At 34.4% G+C, this 17,326-nt stretch overlaps 1 protein-coding gene across 25 annotated transcripts in view; it reads left to right on the forward strand.

Moving 5' to 3' along the window:
• DTNA (dystrobrevin alpha) overlaps positions 1-17,326 on the forward strand; it is a 188,657-nt gene that overhangs the window by 165,836 nt on the left and 5,495 nt on the right. For 8 of the 25 annotated variants that reach the window (XM_087961678.1, XM_087961680.1, XM_087961677.1 and 5 more), the window contains 9 exons: positions 1,304-1,391; positions 3,663-3,769; positions 4,563-4,676; positions 5,370-5,466; positions 6,692-6,712; positions 10,933-11,092; positions 12,122-12,211; positions 13,033-13,201; positions 14,793-14,925. In XM_087961678.1, coding sequence (XP_087817804.1) covers positions 1,304-1,391; positions 3,663-3,769; positions 4,563-4,676; positions 5,370-5,466; positions 6,692-6,712; positions 10,933-11,092; positions 12,122-12,211; positions 13,033-13,201; positions 14,793-14,925 — 979 coding nt within the window. Of the gene's footprint in view, positions 1-1,303; positions 1,392-3,662; positions 3,770-4,562; positions 4,677-5,369; positions 5,467-6,691; positions 6,713-10,932; positions 11,093-12,121; positions 12,212-13,032; positions 13,202-14,792; positions 14,926-16,496; positions 16,546-17,326 lie in introns of all 25 variants that reach the window. The other 17 variants (XM_087961689.1, XM_087961694.1, XM_087961693.1 and 14 more) reach the window with 3 other exon arrangements.

Consider the following 17,326-nt stretch of genomic DNA (forward strand, 5'->3'; position numbering starts at 1 on the left):
TCTCCATTCAGAATTTTCAGTGTTACTTTACCTGCTTACGGTTGATACCATGATTGCGGTTGATGGCCGGACTGTGGCAGAGGTTTGGACTTCCATTCTCTATTTAGATGAGGAAATATATCTGAAAGGATGGCCCAGCAGGTCACAAGTTGTCTAGTTTATTATGAAAACTTCATTACAGGTATAGGCTCATTATCCTGAAAGTAATAGCTAAAATGTAGTTGTTTCTCATTGTTACAAATAATTTATATGCATTATCTTTTCATAGTCCTTACCATAGTGGCACACTAGAATGAACAAAACTAAAAAGGATGAAAAAAATTTTTTAAAATTTTTTGCTGAAATCCAAATTATCATTGTTATGCTTTTATGCTTTTATTTTAAGAAAAAAGAAGATGCTTTGACTTTTAAATTTTGCTAGGAGAGGGGAAAATATTTGCTTTGAGAAATAGAAGTGACAGAACAATTTTAAGTTTAGGAATGATGGCAAAAGTGCTGAGTTACAGTTGCCTTTCCAAATAGATTCCTTCTAGGTGTGTTGGATGGTATAATGATACATGTATTATTTATTTGTTGGTTTATTTATTTATGTCAAGTCCTAATACATTTGTAGTAGATGTGGTTCAATCATCTAGGAGTATACACAAAAAATCAAGATGGCCATTGGCCATGATAGTGCCGTTGGAACTGTGTGTGTGAGAGAGAGAGAGGGAGAGGGAGAGGGAGGGAAGGAGGGAGAGAGAGAGATAATTTGCACAGAAAAATAGGTGGATCTTCAAACACATCATTGCAAACACAATCTTGACATTTTTAAACCATACCCTGTAGACATCCTTTGTTCTAGCAACCTATTTCCCAGCAGTAACCACTCAAGAACTTTTGAAAAACTCCTACCAAGGTTGACAAAAGAGCTCCTTTTTAGAGACATGCTGTTTCTGATTATGGCAGGTACTTTTTAATGGCATGATTGCAGCCTTTGGATAATCTAATCATTATGAAATTGTCTAATCCCGTTGTAAAGTCACTAAAGTCAGTAATTTGTACCTTTTTCATCAGCTGAGAATTCTTCACATTACTTAATTTTCTTTAATTGCTATCAAACTATTTCACTTGATTTAGGGTTACAAGGTTGTAGAAGAACATTATATGTCCATTTTCTCCCTCTTTGCCATGATCTTATTAATTTCTATCATGCCTCCCCTGCCATCACCATCACAGCTATCATTTCTCTGTATAAGTTAAGGAGCATTATCCTCTTAACATTTATATTAATATTTTGTTCCTTGCCCTTCTCCTGTAACAGTTTACTTGACAGCCCAAACCGTCTAGATGAAGAACACAAACTGATCGCCCGGTATGCAGCAAGACTGGCAGCAGAGACTACTTCATCAGTAAGTAATTTTAATTAAGGGGAAAGACGTTTCATTTAAATATATATATATATATTGAAATAAAAACCTTTGCCAAGACAGTCCTTGTAATTGCAGTCTGGCACATCTTACTCTAAAATTGGCTTTTCCCTTGGATATGCTTGTTTGCATCTAATGAACCTAAATATAGTTAAAGAAAAATTGGTACAAGCCCTCCCATTTGGCAACAAAGAATTGTCTCAGATAGTGGATAGCTGCAACCGTGGCAGTCTTTCGTGTATTCCTCCTGAAATATCTGTTTTCTTTTAGAAGTTAGAATTCTTCATGCTGTTGAACTAGTTCTGGGTATCCTGGAGTAACATCCTTCCAGTTGTATGGTTACTAAATTAATAAAACCCACTAGTATAGTATGCTTGAACAAACATATAAACTTCACATTTTCATTTTCTGCTCGTGGAAAGTATTTAGGCCCTTCAGTGTCCTATAGCTGTAAGTTTTTAAGTGTTTAAGTTATGCTGTTTCATTATTCAGTGTTTTGTTGTTTCAGCATTGCTTTTCAAATTTTATTTTTGTCCTTAAAAGCAGGGTATGAATTTATATGTAAAATAAACAAATGACAATTATTAGTACCGATAACCAAATAAATAAGACCTAGCAAATTCTAAAGAGCAAAACAAATTGTCCTATTAGAAGTCTTCTGTGAGGTAGAAAAAAAAAATATCGCTTCTTGCTTTGCACACAGTCTTTGGTGTTGCTAAGGCTGGGCTTTTGAGACTATTTGTCTTTGCTTCTTTTTTCTTTCAAGACTTTGAGAGAGCTCAAGCTTCATTCACTTAATTTCTTTGTAGTATTAGAAAATAGACTTCTCATCTTAAAGAAAAAACAATTGGTAGCTTTGGGAGGTCCACTGATGCAGATGCAATTTCTAAGCATAAACTAAGAGATCTGGAGATTTGATATTACAGGGACAACAAAGGGAGAAGCTCACCCAACAATGTAGCCTCAGGGCAAAAGGGCCTTCAAGTAGCAGGTGGGCTTTTTTTTCCCACCCCTGTGTGTTTTGAAATTTCTCTAGTACATAATGAAGATACCTTAGTTTTTCTGTGCCTCAGAAAAATTATCTGTACTTTATTGTTAAAAGTTTGGAGTTGGTTTGGAAAGCCTTAGACTTCAGATAAAAAAGAACATTATGTAGTTATCCATACAATGTGCAGAATAAATTCTTGCCACAAACAAGTTATTGATTATATAGCAACTCATTGGAAAATAGAAATTATTGGATGGCATTAGGCAATGGATGATTGCCTAATGCTATAGTGAAATTTGTTGTCCAATTTCTAAAAACTTTCAAAGAGGCTTCTGATCATTCCCTCAGATTTAATTATTTCCCTTTATTTTTTGTGATATTTTTGAATCTTTTTGGGGTGGTAAAATGTGGATGTGGGTGTCTACTATGCACACCTGCATCATTGTGTATCTCATTTGCTTGTGCTTTCTTATTTGAAATATTATATATAAGGAGTTCCCTTAAGATGCTGTTCCTTAAGATTTAACTTCAAGCCTAGAAAACCAAAGAAGAAGCTACAGATCACTGAACAGATTATAATACAAGGTACTCCTAAGGCAGTTGCCACAACTTTGTACCCCCTCTATGCAGTGGTGGGATTCAGACAGTTAGCACTGGTTCACCAGAACCGGTAACTAATTTTTGTTGAGTTTGGAGAACCAGTTATCCGCTTGAGCGGGGAAGACTGGCTGGCTATCCAGGCAGGGAGTAGGTCAGGCAGGGCCGGCTGGCTGAGGAGGGGGAATCATGGCTGCTCAGATGGCTCCTGCCACCGCCACCAGCTAGAGTGAAACAAATGAAGGCGCAGCAGATGCCTCATTTGCATTCACCATTTTGCTGCCTTATAAAACAAAAGACTCCTTCACACAGACTTAAGTTCAGATGTCTATGGAAATAGCTCACAATGTCTATGGAAACAGCCTAGTTCTGCCCTTACTCTAGATAGGTAAGATTTCTATTAAAATTTGCCAGTCCTTACAGTTACACTATAAATTAGATGCAAGGGTATTATCATCTATGTTACCATAGAGGTGAAATGAGAGAAATTATATGTCAAATATATAAAAATCTCAGCTAAAGTGAATTCTGAAACCAGAGACTTAGCTATGACATTATGCTTATGAGCAATATACTTAGGTATATTAAGGGACAAAACTACAGTTTTTTTCCTTTAAATAATATTCATTTACATATATATGTAGTAACATATTCAATCTGTTTTACAGCAGCCGCAACAGCAACCACAACAAAGAGGCACTCCAGATATTTCATTTTCTATTGATGCAAATAAGCAACAACGACAGCTTATTGCAGAACTTGAAAATAAGAACAGGTAAAGTCCCAAAACCCACATTAAGCCAAATATATGTCTATGGATATTGCATATGTTTTATATGTATATTGCATATATAGTTGGTATCAAGGCAAAATTCACAACATTGCATATAAGGAAACTCACAGATACATTATGGGTGAACATCATACAGAAGAGTTTACTTCTTTTCTTTGCCATGTCATTATTACAGAGTTAGTATTTATTCATTTAAGATTCTTGTGATAGAAATCTGTCATCCCCTTTCTTCAGAAAACACATGATTTCATAAGAAGTGAGAGAAAGAAAGAAAATAGCAGGATTGAAGGAGAAATAATATGGTGATATTACAATATCACCAGTTTAATATAGTGGTTAAGGCACCAATTTAGAAACCATGAGATCTAGTGCCATGAGGCCAGCCACTTTTAACCTGTAATACTTAATCTTTCAGCCTTGTGAAGTGACTAGACAGAATTCTCAGCCATTCTAATGTGTGTGCTGGTGATTGAGAGCCCTAGTCCTGATCGATTTTTGTAGTGTTAGTCTTGGGCAGCAACTTCTTGAATTACATCTGTGGCAAATTTTTTAAGAGATACTGGATGGAGAGCAAAGGGTTGGTTGTCAGAAGAGCAACTTTAAATGTTTAAAAGTTTATCTGAGTGCTGTGATTTTCTCCCTAAAATCCAGAAGAGTATCTATAAATATCTCAAATTAGTTGACATTATTTGCAATGTTCTGTGTTAAACAACTTTTCTCATAGAAAAAAAAACATACTTATCACTATTTTTTATTTTCTCTCTTCTTATGCCAGAGAAATCTTACAAGAGATTCACAGGCTGCGGCTTGAACATGAGCAGGCATCTCAGACCACCCCAGAAAAAGCAGCACAAAACCCTACACTCCTGGCAGAACTTCGCCTCTTGAGGTAAATATTCGAATGAGATGTGGTGAGGTAGATATGTCACATTTAGTGTAACACCTCTTGTCTTTTTTGTTTAAGTCTATGTAAGACTGTCCGTTTTGTGAAACAAATAATTACTGTGTCCATTTTTAAACTTACAAGAGAGAATATTCATTATTTAATATTCCAATGGAAGCACATATTCCTTTGTAGAGCAACTTTCTTTAACATTTTGAATACAAATAACAGTTATTCTTACTTTACCACCAAGGTTGAATAAAACCAGTTGCTCTGTTCGAAGAGCCAAAAGAAATAATGCATAATTTAACATCAAGTTTAAAATGGACATAGAGCCAGTGCAAGACTATACATTACAAATAAAACATTAGACTTAGGAGAACAAGTTTCAGGTCCGTGGTCACTGGATGGCTTTGCATCAAATCCATCTTGCAGAATTATTTTTGTGAAGATAAAATCAATGAAGACCTCCTAAGACACCCTATACTGTCAGAGAAATGGTAAAAGTAAAGCATGCTGACATGTTTATGAATAGAGGATTATTGCTGTTGTTCCCACCAGTTCCTGTCTCAGTTGGAAGATCCATCCACATAGGAAATCAAGTACAGCTTTTATATTCAGATTGTCATACACCTCAGTTGCAAATGCAGACTTTCTGCCTCATGTTTATGCACTGCTTTCATCTTCACTATTGTTTAGACAGAGGAAAGATGAGTTGGAGCAGAGGATGTCAGCTCTTCAGGAAAGCCGAAGAGAACTCATGGTTCAGTTAGAAGGCCTCATGAAACTACTCAAGGTAAAATGCACTATATTAAGCAAAATAGGTCTATAAAATTGCAAAAAAAGGAAGACAATACAATGTTATTATGGTATCATCGTTTTCATTCTATCCATTCTACAGATAGGCAGAGAGGTTTGTGGTCAGATGTGTTCCTCACTTGCTACAGCAATCATTTGCTTTTGTTCTCTAAATAAAACTCATATAATTGCCTTACCTTACTACTGACTTGCAGTTTGATTATTGTCATTAGTTTATTTGGTGGTGTTTTTCTGCAAATAAAGAATTACCTCCTTGCTCCTTGAAGATACCAAGTGCTGTTAAGAATCTAATTTATGTCTTTTGTCAATCTCTTCAGCACAAGTAGTCTGAAGAATGATTAATATAAAAGTATTAATGCTCCTGAGAAGAAAATAAGCTGCGGAGGTGGCTATGTGTAATTATTTGGAATTCTTGAAAATATAACATTTTAGACCTGGCCTAAACTGGCAAAAGCCTTCCTTGACTTACTAGAGATAAACTGTGAAGATGAGGAGGGTTTGATCCTGGTACTCTCAGAATAGAATCACAGCAATTGTTCAAAGAAATGGCTATTAGCCAGTTTTCCTGCATCTTATATTCATTGTGTGTCTGAATGTTAAAATTTGGAATAAATTTTCTTTGGGAACTGAATTTTCAGAAATTATTTTTTTGAAAACATAAATGCTACTAGGGCATAAACACTGAATCTGAAAGACTGGTTCCGAAAGTAGTCAAACAGGTATTTGAAGAATGGAAATGTGCATCCATAAGACTTCAGACTAGTCTTCAGAGCTGCTTGCAAGGAATCAGCCCAGACTACTTCGCAGGAAAAAATCTGTCCCTTCCCTTGGAGTCTGCTAAATAAGAAATAAATTATTAAAGAGATGAAAAGTTAAAGAGGAATAATGGAGATTGATGAGGAAAAGGTACTGCCCCAAGGTAGTAGCTTTGTGTTATGCCCCAAGCATGCAACATCCAACTTTTCTCCCCTAAAGTATACGGCTGAAGAAAAAAAATCTTTACCAACAGGGCATGCAGGCATTGATACTATTTATTATTCTCTTTGGTTAATATTTATGTTGCCACCCTCTCAAAATTGTGAGAGTTGCACACTGTTGCTGGCAATAGCACTTATGTTTCGTTGCACTACAGTTCACTTCTCTTTTATCTTCTTCTCCAAAGTTAGATTCATCTAATTCATGATCATCCAATTTTTCTTTAGGAAGAAGAATTGAAGCAGGGAGTAAGTTATTTAGCCTGTCAATGTCACTAACATATAGAGAGTGTTCTTGTGATCCAAATGTGTGCTGTAAATCCACGAACATAAAATGTGTATACTGCTGTGTTCAACTAAACAACACTATCTTGCATGCCTTTAACCATTTATCTAAGGAATTAAGGTACTATATTCAATCATCTAATTGGGATGTCGCTAAAAATGTAAGAGATCTGCATGGCTTTCTATTGACTTAAAAGCACTTTGTCATTAAACAGTAATAACCCTATACAAACCATAGTAGCATATGAGTCTTATAGTGCAGGAATATTCAGGTTGCTGATAAATATACCTGGTGTGCCTGGTTTTATTTCTCCAAATAAATCACTTGTAATAACTTCTAATGAGGCAATAAGAGCTTTACAGAAACAGGAAAGTCCCATCTGATCTAATATTCAGTTCACATTCTTCTTTCCCAAGAACGCATGCAGGCTAATAATTCAAGAAAAATTTCAAACATAGATTCATAAAGGTTTTTTTTTCTGTTGAGACACAATTTGCATGCCCTTTGTAAATATATTAATATCTGCGAATAACTAACTCCATGCGTTTACTAAACTGTACTACAATAATTGGTCAAGAGGTACTGTGAGAGGTTTCCCAATTACAACAAAGCTGAACTTTGATTTTCCGTTCAGTGCAATTGAAGGCATACTCGCTCACTGACAAAAGACACAAGTCGAAGCACTGAGTCACTGTTATGTCAATATTTGCTCGTATTATATTTTGGCAAAATGTATTTTGGAAGTTAAAAAAACCCTTGCTAATGCTTAATATGACCAAAAAGTGTAAAATAATTGCATTGTTGAAGTTTTATGGAGTAAAAGAATTTGGAAAAATAGAATCAGCTTCATAAACATATGAAGTGTTAAGGCCAGTGTGATACTGTTTTACTTTCTTTAATGTATTCTGTTTAAGCATGCAGCAATAATTATAGACCATCTTGAAATCTACATTAATTTAAACACAGAATGATTCAATTGCTATGCTGAGGTGTTTTGCACTCCATAGTGTTTTCAAGTTCAAAAATTGTGTTCAAGGAACATGGGAAATTCCCTGACTCCCCCTTTCTTAATGACCTTGTATGTTTCAACTAGCAAGTCTAGTATCAACCCCATCATTGATATCTTAAGAGCAAGTTGTCCTTTAAGGTATAACTCCTGCCTATTGTGGATCATATCATGGTAATGAAATCACTTTATATAGATATAGTTATGAAGTAGTTGGCAACACTACTGTTTTTTATTTTCTTTGGTTTAAATTATCTATAACCTCTTTCCTAAAAATATCCAAGGAGCTAATCATAATAAACATCCAGCCAACCAGAAGATGTAGAACTGGAAGAAAAAGTATATAATACCGTATTACAGGAAGAATAAAGCTAACCCACTCTTTATTTCACATTGATCCATGTAAGAACAGCTGTTTAGCAAAATTTCACTATAACCTGCTCTGAGCACATCTTACATACAACTTTTGGTGGCAGAAATCAAATGGCAAATGAATGGCGTTCCATTTATATGCGCATTTCAATATTGTAGAGTTGCTTGTGTATATTTTACCCTCATAGCAGCTTTTTCTAATCTTGATTCTGCATGGGTTAACATTACATGTTTTAGCATTTTCCTCTAGGGACCATGATGATTGGGAAATCCGAATCCCTCCAAGACTGCAACTGCAGCATCACTTTCATAGACATGAAGCACATTCATTTCTTTAGCTGTTTCTAGTCAATTGCAATACAAAACTCTTCTCTCTATATATTTAAACCTGCCTCCCTGCAAGCACAAAAGTATGTGAAAAAATCAACAGTAAGAGGGTTTTATGTCAGTTACACGTGTTGTGATAAACATCTATTTTTATCCCTGTTTGCACACTCTTTTAGAGGACAAAAATTTATAACATTACAGAAGTTTTATATTATGTATCAATATATTATATGGTATATATAAATGATGTATAAAACATGGTATATAAATTGTGTATCAATGCATTTACATGGTATATGATATTATTATGTGTGAGTAATCTACAGTTAGATTCACACTGGTGGAAACTTAATAATTCAAGTCCGAACCAATGACCTAAGACAGGGCTGTCAAACTCATGGCCTTCAGGCCAGATGTGTCACATGCTGGACACACCCATGCCAGGTTTAGTGAAGGGGAAAAAAGTTATGATACGTCATGTGACAACGCTGTGATGACACAAGTTTGACACCCCTGATCTAAGAATTATTAAGGTAGCATCTAAGAATATGGACAGTTCCAAGCAGGGTGGAGTTTTTTGAGAAGTGCTCAATATTTCCATATATTGAGGAAGTCCTTTTAGTATAACTTTGAAGGCTCCAATCACGATTGATATAACAACAGATTTCTTCCATAATTATTCAACTTTGATCTGAAATTCCTAATATTTCATAATTTTTTTCAATTGTTTTTCCTCAATCCTAGCATTACCTAGAATAGCAACATTCGTGAACTAGACTTTCTTCTTTTTAGTACCTGTTGTATTAGGCTTGCTATGAACAAGATGTTTGTTTGTTTGGCTCTTAAAGTCTCATAAAATCTTAACCTGCTCATTGTCCAAAACCTTTTCAACTTGACGGCTCCGGAAATGTCTACTACATTAAAATCCAAATCTCTAGCAAAGTTTCCAGTGAATAATTCTAGCAATCCAGTCATGACATCACTTGTAGACTGTGAAATTTTGCTGCAGCAGTAATCAAATGGTCAATTGTTTGTTTCATCCTTTTTAATACAAAGGTGACATTTGCTATTGTTTGTTGCATATTCATGCAATTAATCTTTTTTAGCTCCTAAAATGAAGCCTTCAGTTTTTTTTCTTTAACATTCCTGATATTAATCAAATCCGTGTGGAATTTTTTTTATCAGCTTTTTCTTCTATATCTTTCAAGTGTTGGCCATTGTTCTTCCAATTAACAAATCATTTTTCAGATATTATGGTTCATTGCAGTCAACTATATAGATTGTGCAACAAACCATAATAATAATTAAAAAATGGTGTATTATTATTATTTCCTGTATTCATAAAATGATGTTCCCTACGCATTTCAGAATTATTAAAAGTTTGTGTATTTTATTATTTTGTGCAGGTTACTGATTACAAAATTCTATATTATAAGTTATCCTAGGTTCCAGCAGAGGGAGCTATATACCAAGGACAAAAAAAGTTATTTTGTATTAAGAATGCCATACAATCAATCAATCAATCAATAAATGTGTTAAGAATGGGGGAACAGATTTTTTCTTAGTAAATGTAAACATGTCTGATTACATTGCCTATATATAATATGAATAAGGTACAGCAAGAAAATACAGTAAATATATCTGCATGATAAGGAAACAGGTAATCATTATGTGAATTTGATTAAACTAAATTAAAAAGGGTTAGGGGTTAGGGTTAGAAGGTAATGGCAATTTGTAGACTGGATTCTGACTTCTGTCCAAATATACCAGAACATTTCCCATCTGTTTGGAGTAGGATATCTGGAATATAACGTAGCTTGCTTTTTTGTTAGAGGTCATGAGACTCCAACCTTAATTTCCATTCCCACAAACATAAGGTATGGGACCATTGATGATATAGAAACACTCAGTTCCATGGAAAGTAATAAAAACATCCCTACGACAACTTTACTTCCTTTATCAGTTTTATTACTTTACCTCTAAGGTCTAACATAACATAATCCAAAGAATTCAATACCTCTTCTGTCATGACTCAACAGTGTGGTGTCCAACAGTTTTCTCCATTGCTGCTGCCAGGTAACTAAGGCAAAAGAAAAACATAATTTCTATTTGATTTGTCTTTTTGTTGTTGTTGTTTAACTTTCAGGCAATGGAAAAGGGAAACATCAAAAAGAAATACTTTTTTGCATTTCAGCTGGGACAATTTAAATTAATATGTCAGTGTGATCTTTAGGACTCTGGGCAAGTTCACCAATCCTTTTTCCCTATGTTTCTGATCATCTCCGTTTTAGTATATGTGGTTTTGGTTCTAGGAACTAATAATATATAGATCCATTCATTTTCCATCAGGATGGTAACGCTATCCAGCATTGGCATATTCTGATTCTTTTCTACAACAGAGAAATAATTGGAGAGGGTGGGACAGAAGTATCTTCTCTACTTCATCCTGAACCACTCATGGTTTCCTTTTCCCCCTAGACTCAAGGGGCAGGCTCTCCTCGCTCATCTCCCAGCCACACAATCAGTCGGCCAATTCCGATGCCTATCAGATCTGCATCTGCCAGCTCAACTCCAGCCCACACACCACAAGATTCTCTGACAGGGGTGGGAGGAGATGTGCAAGAAGCTTTTGCACAAGGTAATGGTGCAAACGGTCCTTCTGTTGAAAAATTGGTAATCCATAGCTTCTTTCCTCATTGCATTTCTATTAAAGCTCTCTGAAAACTTTCTTAAAATAATTAATCAAGTAATTCAAAGCTTATATTTGGGACAAGCAGCATCAGAGGACAATTAATGACAGACTAGAGCAGAAATGAAAAAAATAACAGTTTTTATTGCAGCATAATAAAATAATAGGAGAAAAAATTCTTCCAATCTAATGTCCGGCTTTCTAAATTATCTGCAATAGACACAGCATCTTTTATTGGCAAATGTACATAGAAATGCATTTTATTCTCAGACAATAGCAATTGTACTTATTTATAATGTGCTATTATAAACTGTGCTTTGTAGTTATTGTTCCTCATGCCAACTGTTCAACAGTCCGGACGCTTCTACATTGGCTTCCAAGGTCCTATTACAATATGGGTCCAACTAGTTCAGAGGCCAAGCTGTTGGATATTATTTTCATGCTGTCTACGCCAGACAGTTATAATTTCATCATACATCCCTACAAAAATGCACGAGCATCCTAGAACTAAACACACAAACATCTTAGAACTAAAAACAGTTGGCTGATCACTGGTCATTTGATAAATAATTTCTCTTTAATTTTTCATAAAGAAGGCACAGAATTCGGATAGATTTTTTCTACAACTCAAATCTAACTTTCTCCCATCAGATGCTGCCCCTATATAGCAGTACTTATTTCTTGATACAGGAGCATTACTCCACTTACCTAAAAAAAGTTTGCCAGTTCAAAACTAATTAATCTTATTAAAACCAATCTATTCTGCAGAGGTCATAAAGAAATTAATACATGTGTAGTGCAGGTACTTGGAGTTTATGCTACTATAAAAACTACCTAAACACATTTTTAAAATTAATAAATTTTAAATTGTTTTCTTAATTGAGTTTTGTATCATTTATTATTTTGCCTTGTTAAATGTATACAAAAATCTCAAAACATTGCTAAAAATATTTTGCACTTTGCTTTTCTATTGATTAGGTACCAGAAGAAATTTAAGAAATGACTTGTTGGTAGCTGCTGATTCAATCACCAATACCATGTCTTCTCTCGTGAAAGAATTAAATTCAGGTCTGATGATTTAAAGCATAAGTGTTTCATATTGATTTAATATAGACTAAAGACGATCTGCAATCTAGAAAAATGTGCTGCAAAATATTTTAAGCTACTAGTTAACAGTTTGAACTACTGACTTACAGTCTTTTCAGGACAAGATTCCTTCTTTTTCCAGCATTTTATTTTGTGATATTTATTTATTTCCAGTGCTTTTTAAATACCTGGGATTTTTGTTAATTTTTATGGCTATTAAATAAGCGTTTGTTTGCCTTATTAAAAATTATATTTATGTAGAGTACAGCCTTGATACCTGTTGTAATGACAGATGCTACTGAAATGTTTCAAAAAGGTAAAGCTCACCGAAGATAATTGAACTAACTCAAATGAATTCAAATGCAGCAATGTGTCTTCTTGCTAAACAGAAAGTCAATGCTGTTTGGTTTCTTTATACAACAACACTGGCCAAGGGTTAATGCATCAGTATTATAATAACAGACAATCCAGTGATGTAACTAACTGTTAATACCTCGCTTAATAGCTTACCCAGTTATTAGCATATTCATTTTTTAATTTAGGAATACTGGGTACACTGAGTCACCCCACCTGACAAGTAAAAGCTTTACTTGTCTGTGTATGGGAAGTTGTAATAAATGGCAAGTTTCAACTGTACAAAAGTGAAAGTTGCTCTGCATGTTTTTTAATGTAGACAATGTGGTGGTTTTTTCAGCAATATAAGATGGCTATATGCAGTATGCTAAAAATAAAAACAGGAGAGAAGCATGCTAGAAACAGGAGAGAAAGATATAATTATCATACCAACCTATTTCTTCATACAGAAGTTGGAAGTGAGACAGAAAGTAATGTGGATTCAGAGTTTGGTCGGACTCATTTTGATGATCTTGTTCCATCACCAACTTCTGAAAAGGCTTTCCTGGCACAAATCCATGCCCGGAAGCCAGGATATCTTCACAATGTAGCTGCTACTGGAACCATTCGCAGTGACCTGTGGGTACTCCATCCTGTTTTGCCTTCTCTTTGATTTCTGTCTTTTTCTTGTCTTCAGTAAGGCACTCAAAGCTTGAGAAATTAAGTTTCTATTTCATATTGGGATGCTTTTTAAACTAAAGATTTTGCCAAGGATAGCAATAAAGGGTGACTTATGAACTACAATATAAATCTCTAGTAAAATTTTGGTGAAAAAAAAAAACAATTTGCAATGCTTTTTATATTTGAACTCAGGATGAAAGTTGTTGATAATTAATATATACTAAACAACAGCCAAGTCTTTTTTAGGAAGATCATTTGAATCCTTTCAAAGGGGCATTTCAGAAAATATGCCAAAATTGGGTGCAGTTTTTTATTTCCTTTGAGAAGAGTGGACTGTTTTCTGCTGAAGATCAGGATACTGCTGTGATTTTAGGTTAGATACAGGAAATGGAACATTAAGACAGTATTTTTTTGTATTAGTCCTCCTTCATACAATTATGCCCCCAACAATTAATTTTAATAAATGATTTAAACTTTTTAATGTAAGTAATAATCTAAAATATAATATATTTAATATATATTTTCTTACTGTTTTGGGTTTTTTTAAAATGGTACTCAAATGGATAGATGTGTGTGGGCATTTTAGGGTATGTTAGTTAGGCAATATCAGGAGATAAATTAAATATGGAAAGAGTGAAGAAGGGCTAAGGTTGCCCTGGCAATCACATTCTGGAAACATTGCAAATCAAGCAGGTACCATAAGTCAAAAAGATCAGTTTTTCTCAAGATAACAAACTTTACGATATGTGGACTTGGCTGGCTGGGGAATTCTGGAAGTTGAAGTCCACACATCTTTAAATTCCTCAGATTGAGAAACACCAATGTAAACTGAAATTGGACTGCATTCTTCTCTGATAACAATTGAATTTGTTCTACATGTTTCATGCCATTCTACTGAAAAGGAAAAATATTAAGAGGTGCTTTTACAGGATGTAAAAGCATATAATTCCCAGTTCCAGGCACCAAACATTCTGATATTCACCACAACATACCAAACTGGTAGTCTACCAGATAATTCATACTTTTCTGAAATACAGAGTTCTGCATATTACTATTATTATTTAATTGATGTATATGACCCATCTAAGCCATTCTGAGAGGGTCATAAAAAATAAAAACAACAGAATGTTAAAAAAGAATGTACAAACATATGAAAGCTACCTTAATCAGTATAAAATCACAATCAGCATCAGAATTCACTCTATGGGAACTCACAACAGCCACTGTAAGAGCTCCCTACTTCATCCCTGAATCTTCACAGTGCCCTGAATTTTCTACTACTTTCATTCTATTCTGATTTTCAAAAAGGACTTTCTAGGCAATCTGCTTTACAAAAGTTAAATTATGAAAAAAGGTACCGCATTTTTCTAAGCTCACATTCCACAAAATAAATGACTTGGTGTGGGCTGTATATTATGTCTGCCCACCACTACTTCTGCAAAGTTAGACTAAGATAAGATGGAACTTACTGCTTTCACATAGAAGTATCTGTGTACGAAGTAGGTCAGGCAGTAATTGCACAACCCTATTTATTAATAATTGTGTTTAGGGTTACAGAAGATGGAGATTCTTATGTTAGAGCTGATGATGAGAACTATGAAAATGATTCAGTCTGCCAACTAGAGAATGAACTCAAGATGGAGGAGTATTTGAAGCAGAAATTGCAAGATGAAGCATATCAGGTAAAAATAAGATAAGAACTCAACAAAAGTACATAGCTGAAAGAAATTTCACTACCCTAGATTTTATTTCTTTTGGAAGAATATAGTGATAAGAGTGTAGATTTCAAATAATAGTGAGATGCACTCATGTTTCTGTGAATAATCAGGAAGTACTTTTTGTACTGAAATTAATAGGCTGACATTAACCTTCACAAGCTGTTAGTTGGTGCATCACAAATTCTAGTAACGTGCTCTGTCAACAGTGTGCATCACAAAATAACTGAGAGTAGGTGGGTGTTCACACATGCATTCTTGGCATTTTTATACTGTGAAAGGAAGTAGTAATTTGCATGTGTGAATGAGCCATCAAGACTTAATCTCCAAAGGTAGAACTTTCATCTTATTTAAAATCTTCTTAAATACAGTGTCTTTTCTTCAGCAAAATAAATAATTTTAAATTAAAACGTTATCATCTACCATGCAAATAAGCAAAGGAGATTAGTCCAATTGTATGGCCCACTAAAGAAAGCTGCAACTAGTATACTTGATAGTAGTAGGAATCTTATTCTCTCTCAATGTGGGCAAAGACATTATCAAAAAAAAACCAGTGATCTAGTTCACAAAGTCCCTAGAAATTACATCAGATACTAATAATAGCATAACTTCTGACAGTGGTAAAACTGTAGAACATACAAGTCACTGATGCACAATTGTTTTGATGCAATTATACAACCTATTTCACAAATACATGAATAACAGCGTGTAATCAAGCTGCCAAATCTTTAGCTGCTACTAGCCATCATATTCACCAAGTTTTTCTCAAATCTTAGGATCTCATAAAGTATCAGCATAATATGAGGATCCAAGCAGCAATATTTTATTCTAGCAATTTTCTAGTATTTTAAAAATTTCTAGCAATTTAAAAAGATAGCAATCTCTGCCTGCCATTATTTTGGCATAATAGATATCAGGCTAAAGTCTAAGGTTCTTGGCATAGTTTGTTGAAATGTCACTTCTAACTAAACCAACAGATAATCTGCCTGCATTATGCTTATTTATTGGGAATATGGATTTTATGTACAAGAAATATTAAAGAGATCAAAGGACTAAATATAAGAAGGTGTTTTCTGTTTCACTATATGTAAGGAATACTGATTAATGAGCAAATTAACTCTATCTTAGGAAGCACTTTTAAATGCTGTTGAAAATTTGTAGTTTTAGGACCATTTGTACATGTCCTTTAAAAGAGTATATTGTAAAAGTTACAAATATAAATGAGAAATGATTGCCCATAACTGCCTAAAGTATTTAAAAATAAGAATTACCAGACAATCTTCTTTCTCTTTTTTTGTTGGGCCTTGTAGCAAATGCCATTTTCTTTCAAAAGAACAAATTGGATCTTCATCCTTTCTAGCATTTTCTGCAGCAACAACCTTCTCACAGTTTCTTCTTGCATGCTAACCTCTTCATTTGGTGTGAGCTATTCTTGCATGTCCATATGAAACCTCTCACTCCTCTTGAGTCCCATTTTCTATAGAACGGTGCACTGATCTGGCTGCTCACATTTTCTGTTTTCACTTTCTTTTTTACAGGTCAGCTTACAAGGATGAGTAACTTATCCTTGTATCACTCTCCTCTCAAGTAAGTTTTAAGTTAGTTTAAAACTGATATCAATCAGTTTCATTCAGCAATTATGCTGATTGGAATGCAGGGTTGGGGGGGAGGACACATTTTCCCTTCACCAATATATTATAATATACTGTAATCATTTTGCAATACTGTAACTATTTTGCAATTCTAACTGTAATTGTCAAATGAGAATAAGTTCCTATTATGTAGCAGTGGAAAAGCTATTGAAAGTATTATAGGCTATGTGGTTTGTTTTTATGGGCCTGTTAATGGGCCAAGTATGCTACTTGGTAGAATGAATACCACCTTTGGAAAGAATGATATGAAACATAACTTCTCAAACTAGATTTAATGATTTAGATTATAAATCTGCTTTCTGGATGCAAATGAGTTGCATATGGGTTATCATGTATCATAATTAGTGTCTACATGTTTCAAAGCCGAGTCGGTCAGATGTTTAGACTGGATTTGGCATTTTTATCTACCTATCAAGTCCTTTCCAAAGATCTGGGATAGGTAGATGTTGTTTGATGGTGCTAAATGTACCGTTGCGAGGTGTAAGCTGTTCCAAGCAAATAGCATTTTGCAATTGATGGATCATGATTTTGTCAGTGTCAATGATATTCAAAGGTTTCTAATTTGTTTTAAGCCACTCGTGTTAAAAATTATGAAGTGCAACCTAAGAAGTTAGTCATTCAAAGGATTACAGATGAAAATGCTTTTGGCAGAGTTTGTTAAAAAAAAAAAACAATGAGTAATTTTGAATATTAATACTTTATTTTACATTAATACA

This window comes from Notechis scutatus, chromosome 3 (assembly GCF_049901735.1).
Source record: "Notechis scutatus isolate UNSWTSFEM ecotype Mainland chromosome 3, rNotScu1.2, whole genome shotgun sequence".
Classification (NCBI taxonomy): Eukaryota; Metazoa; Chordata; class Lepidosauria; order Squamata; family Elapidae; genus Notechis; species Notechis scutatus.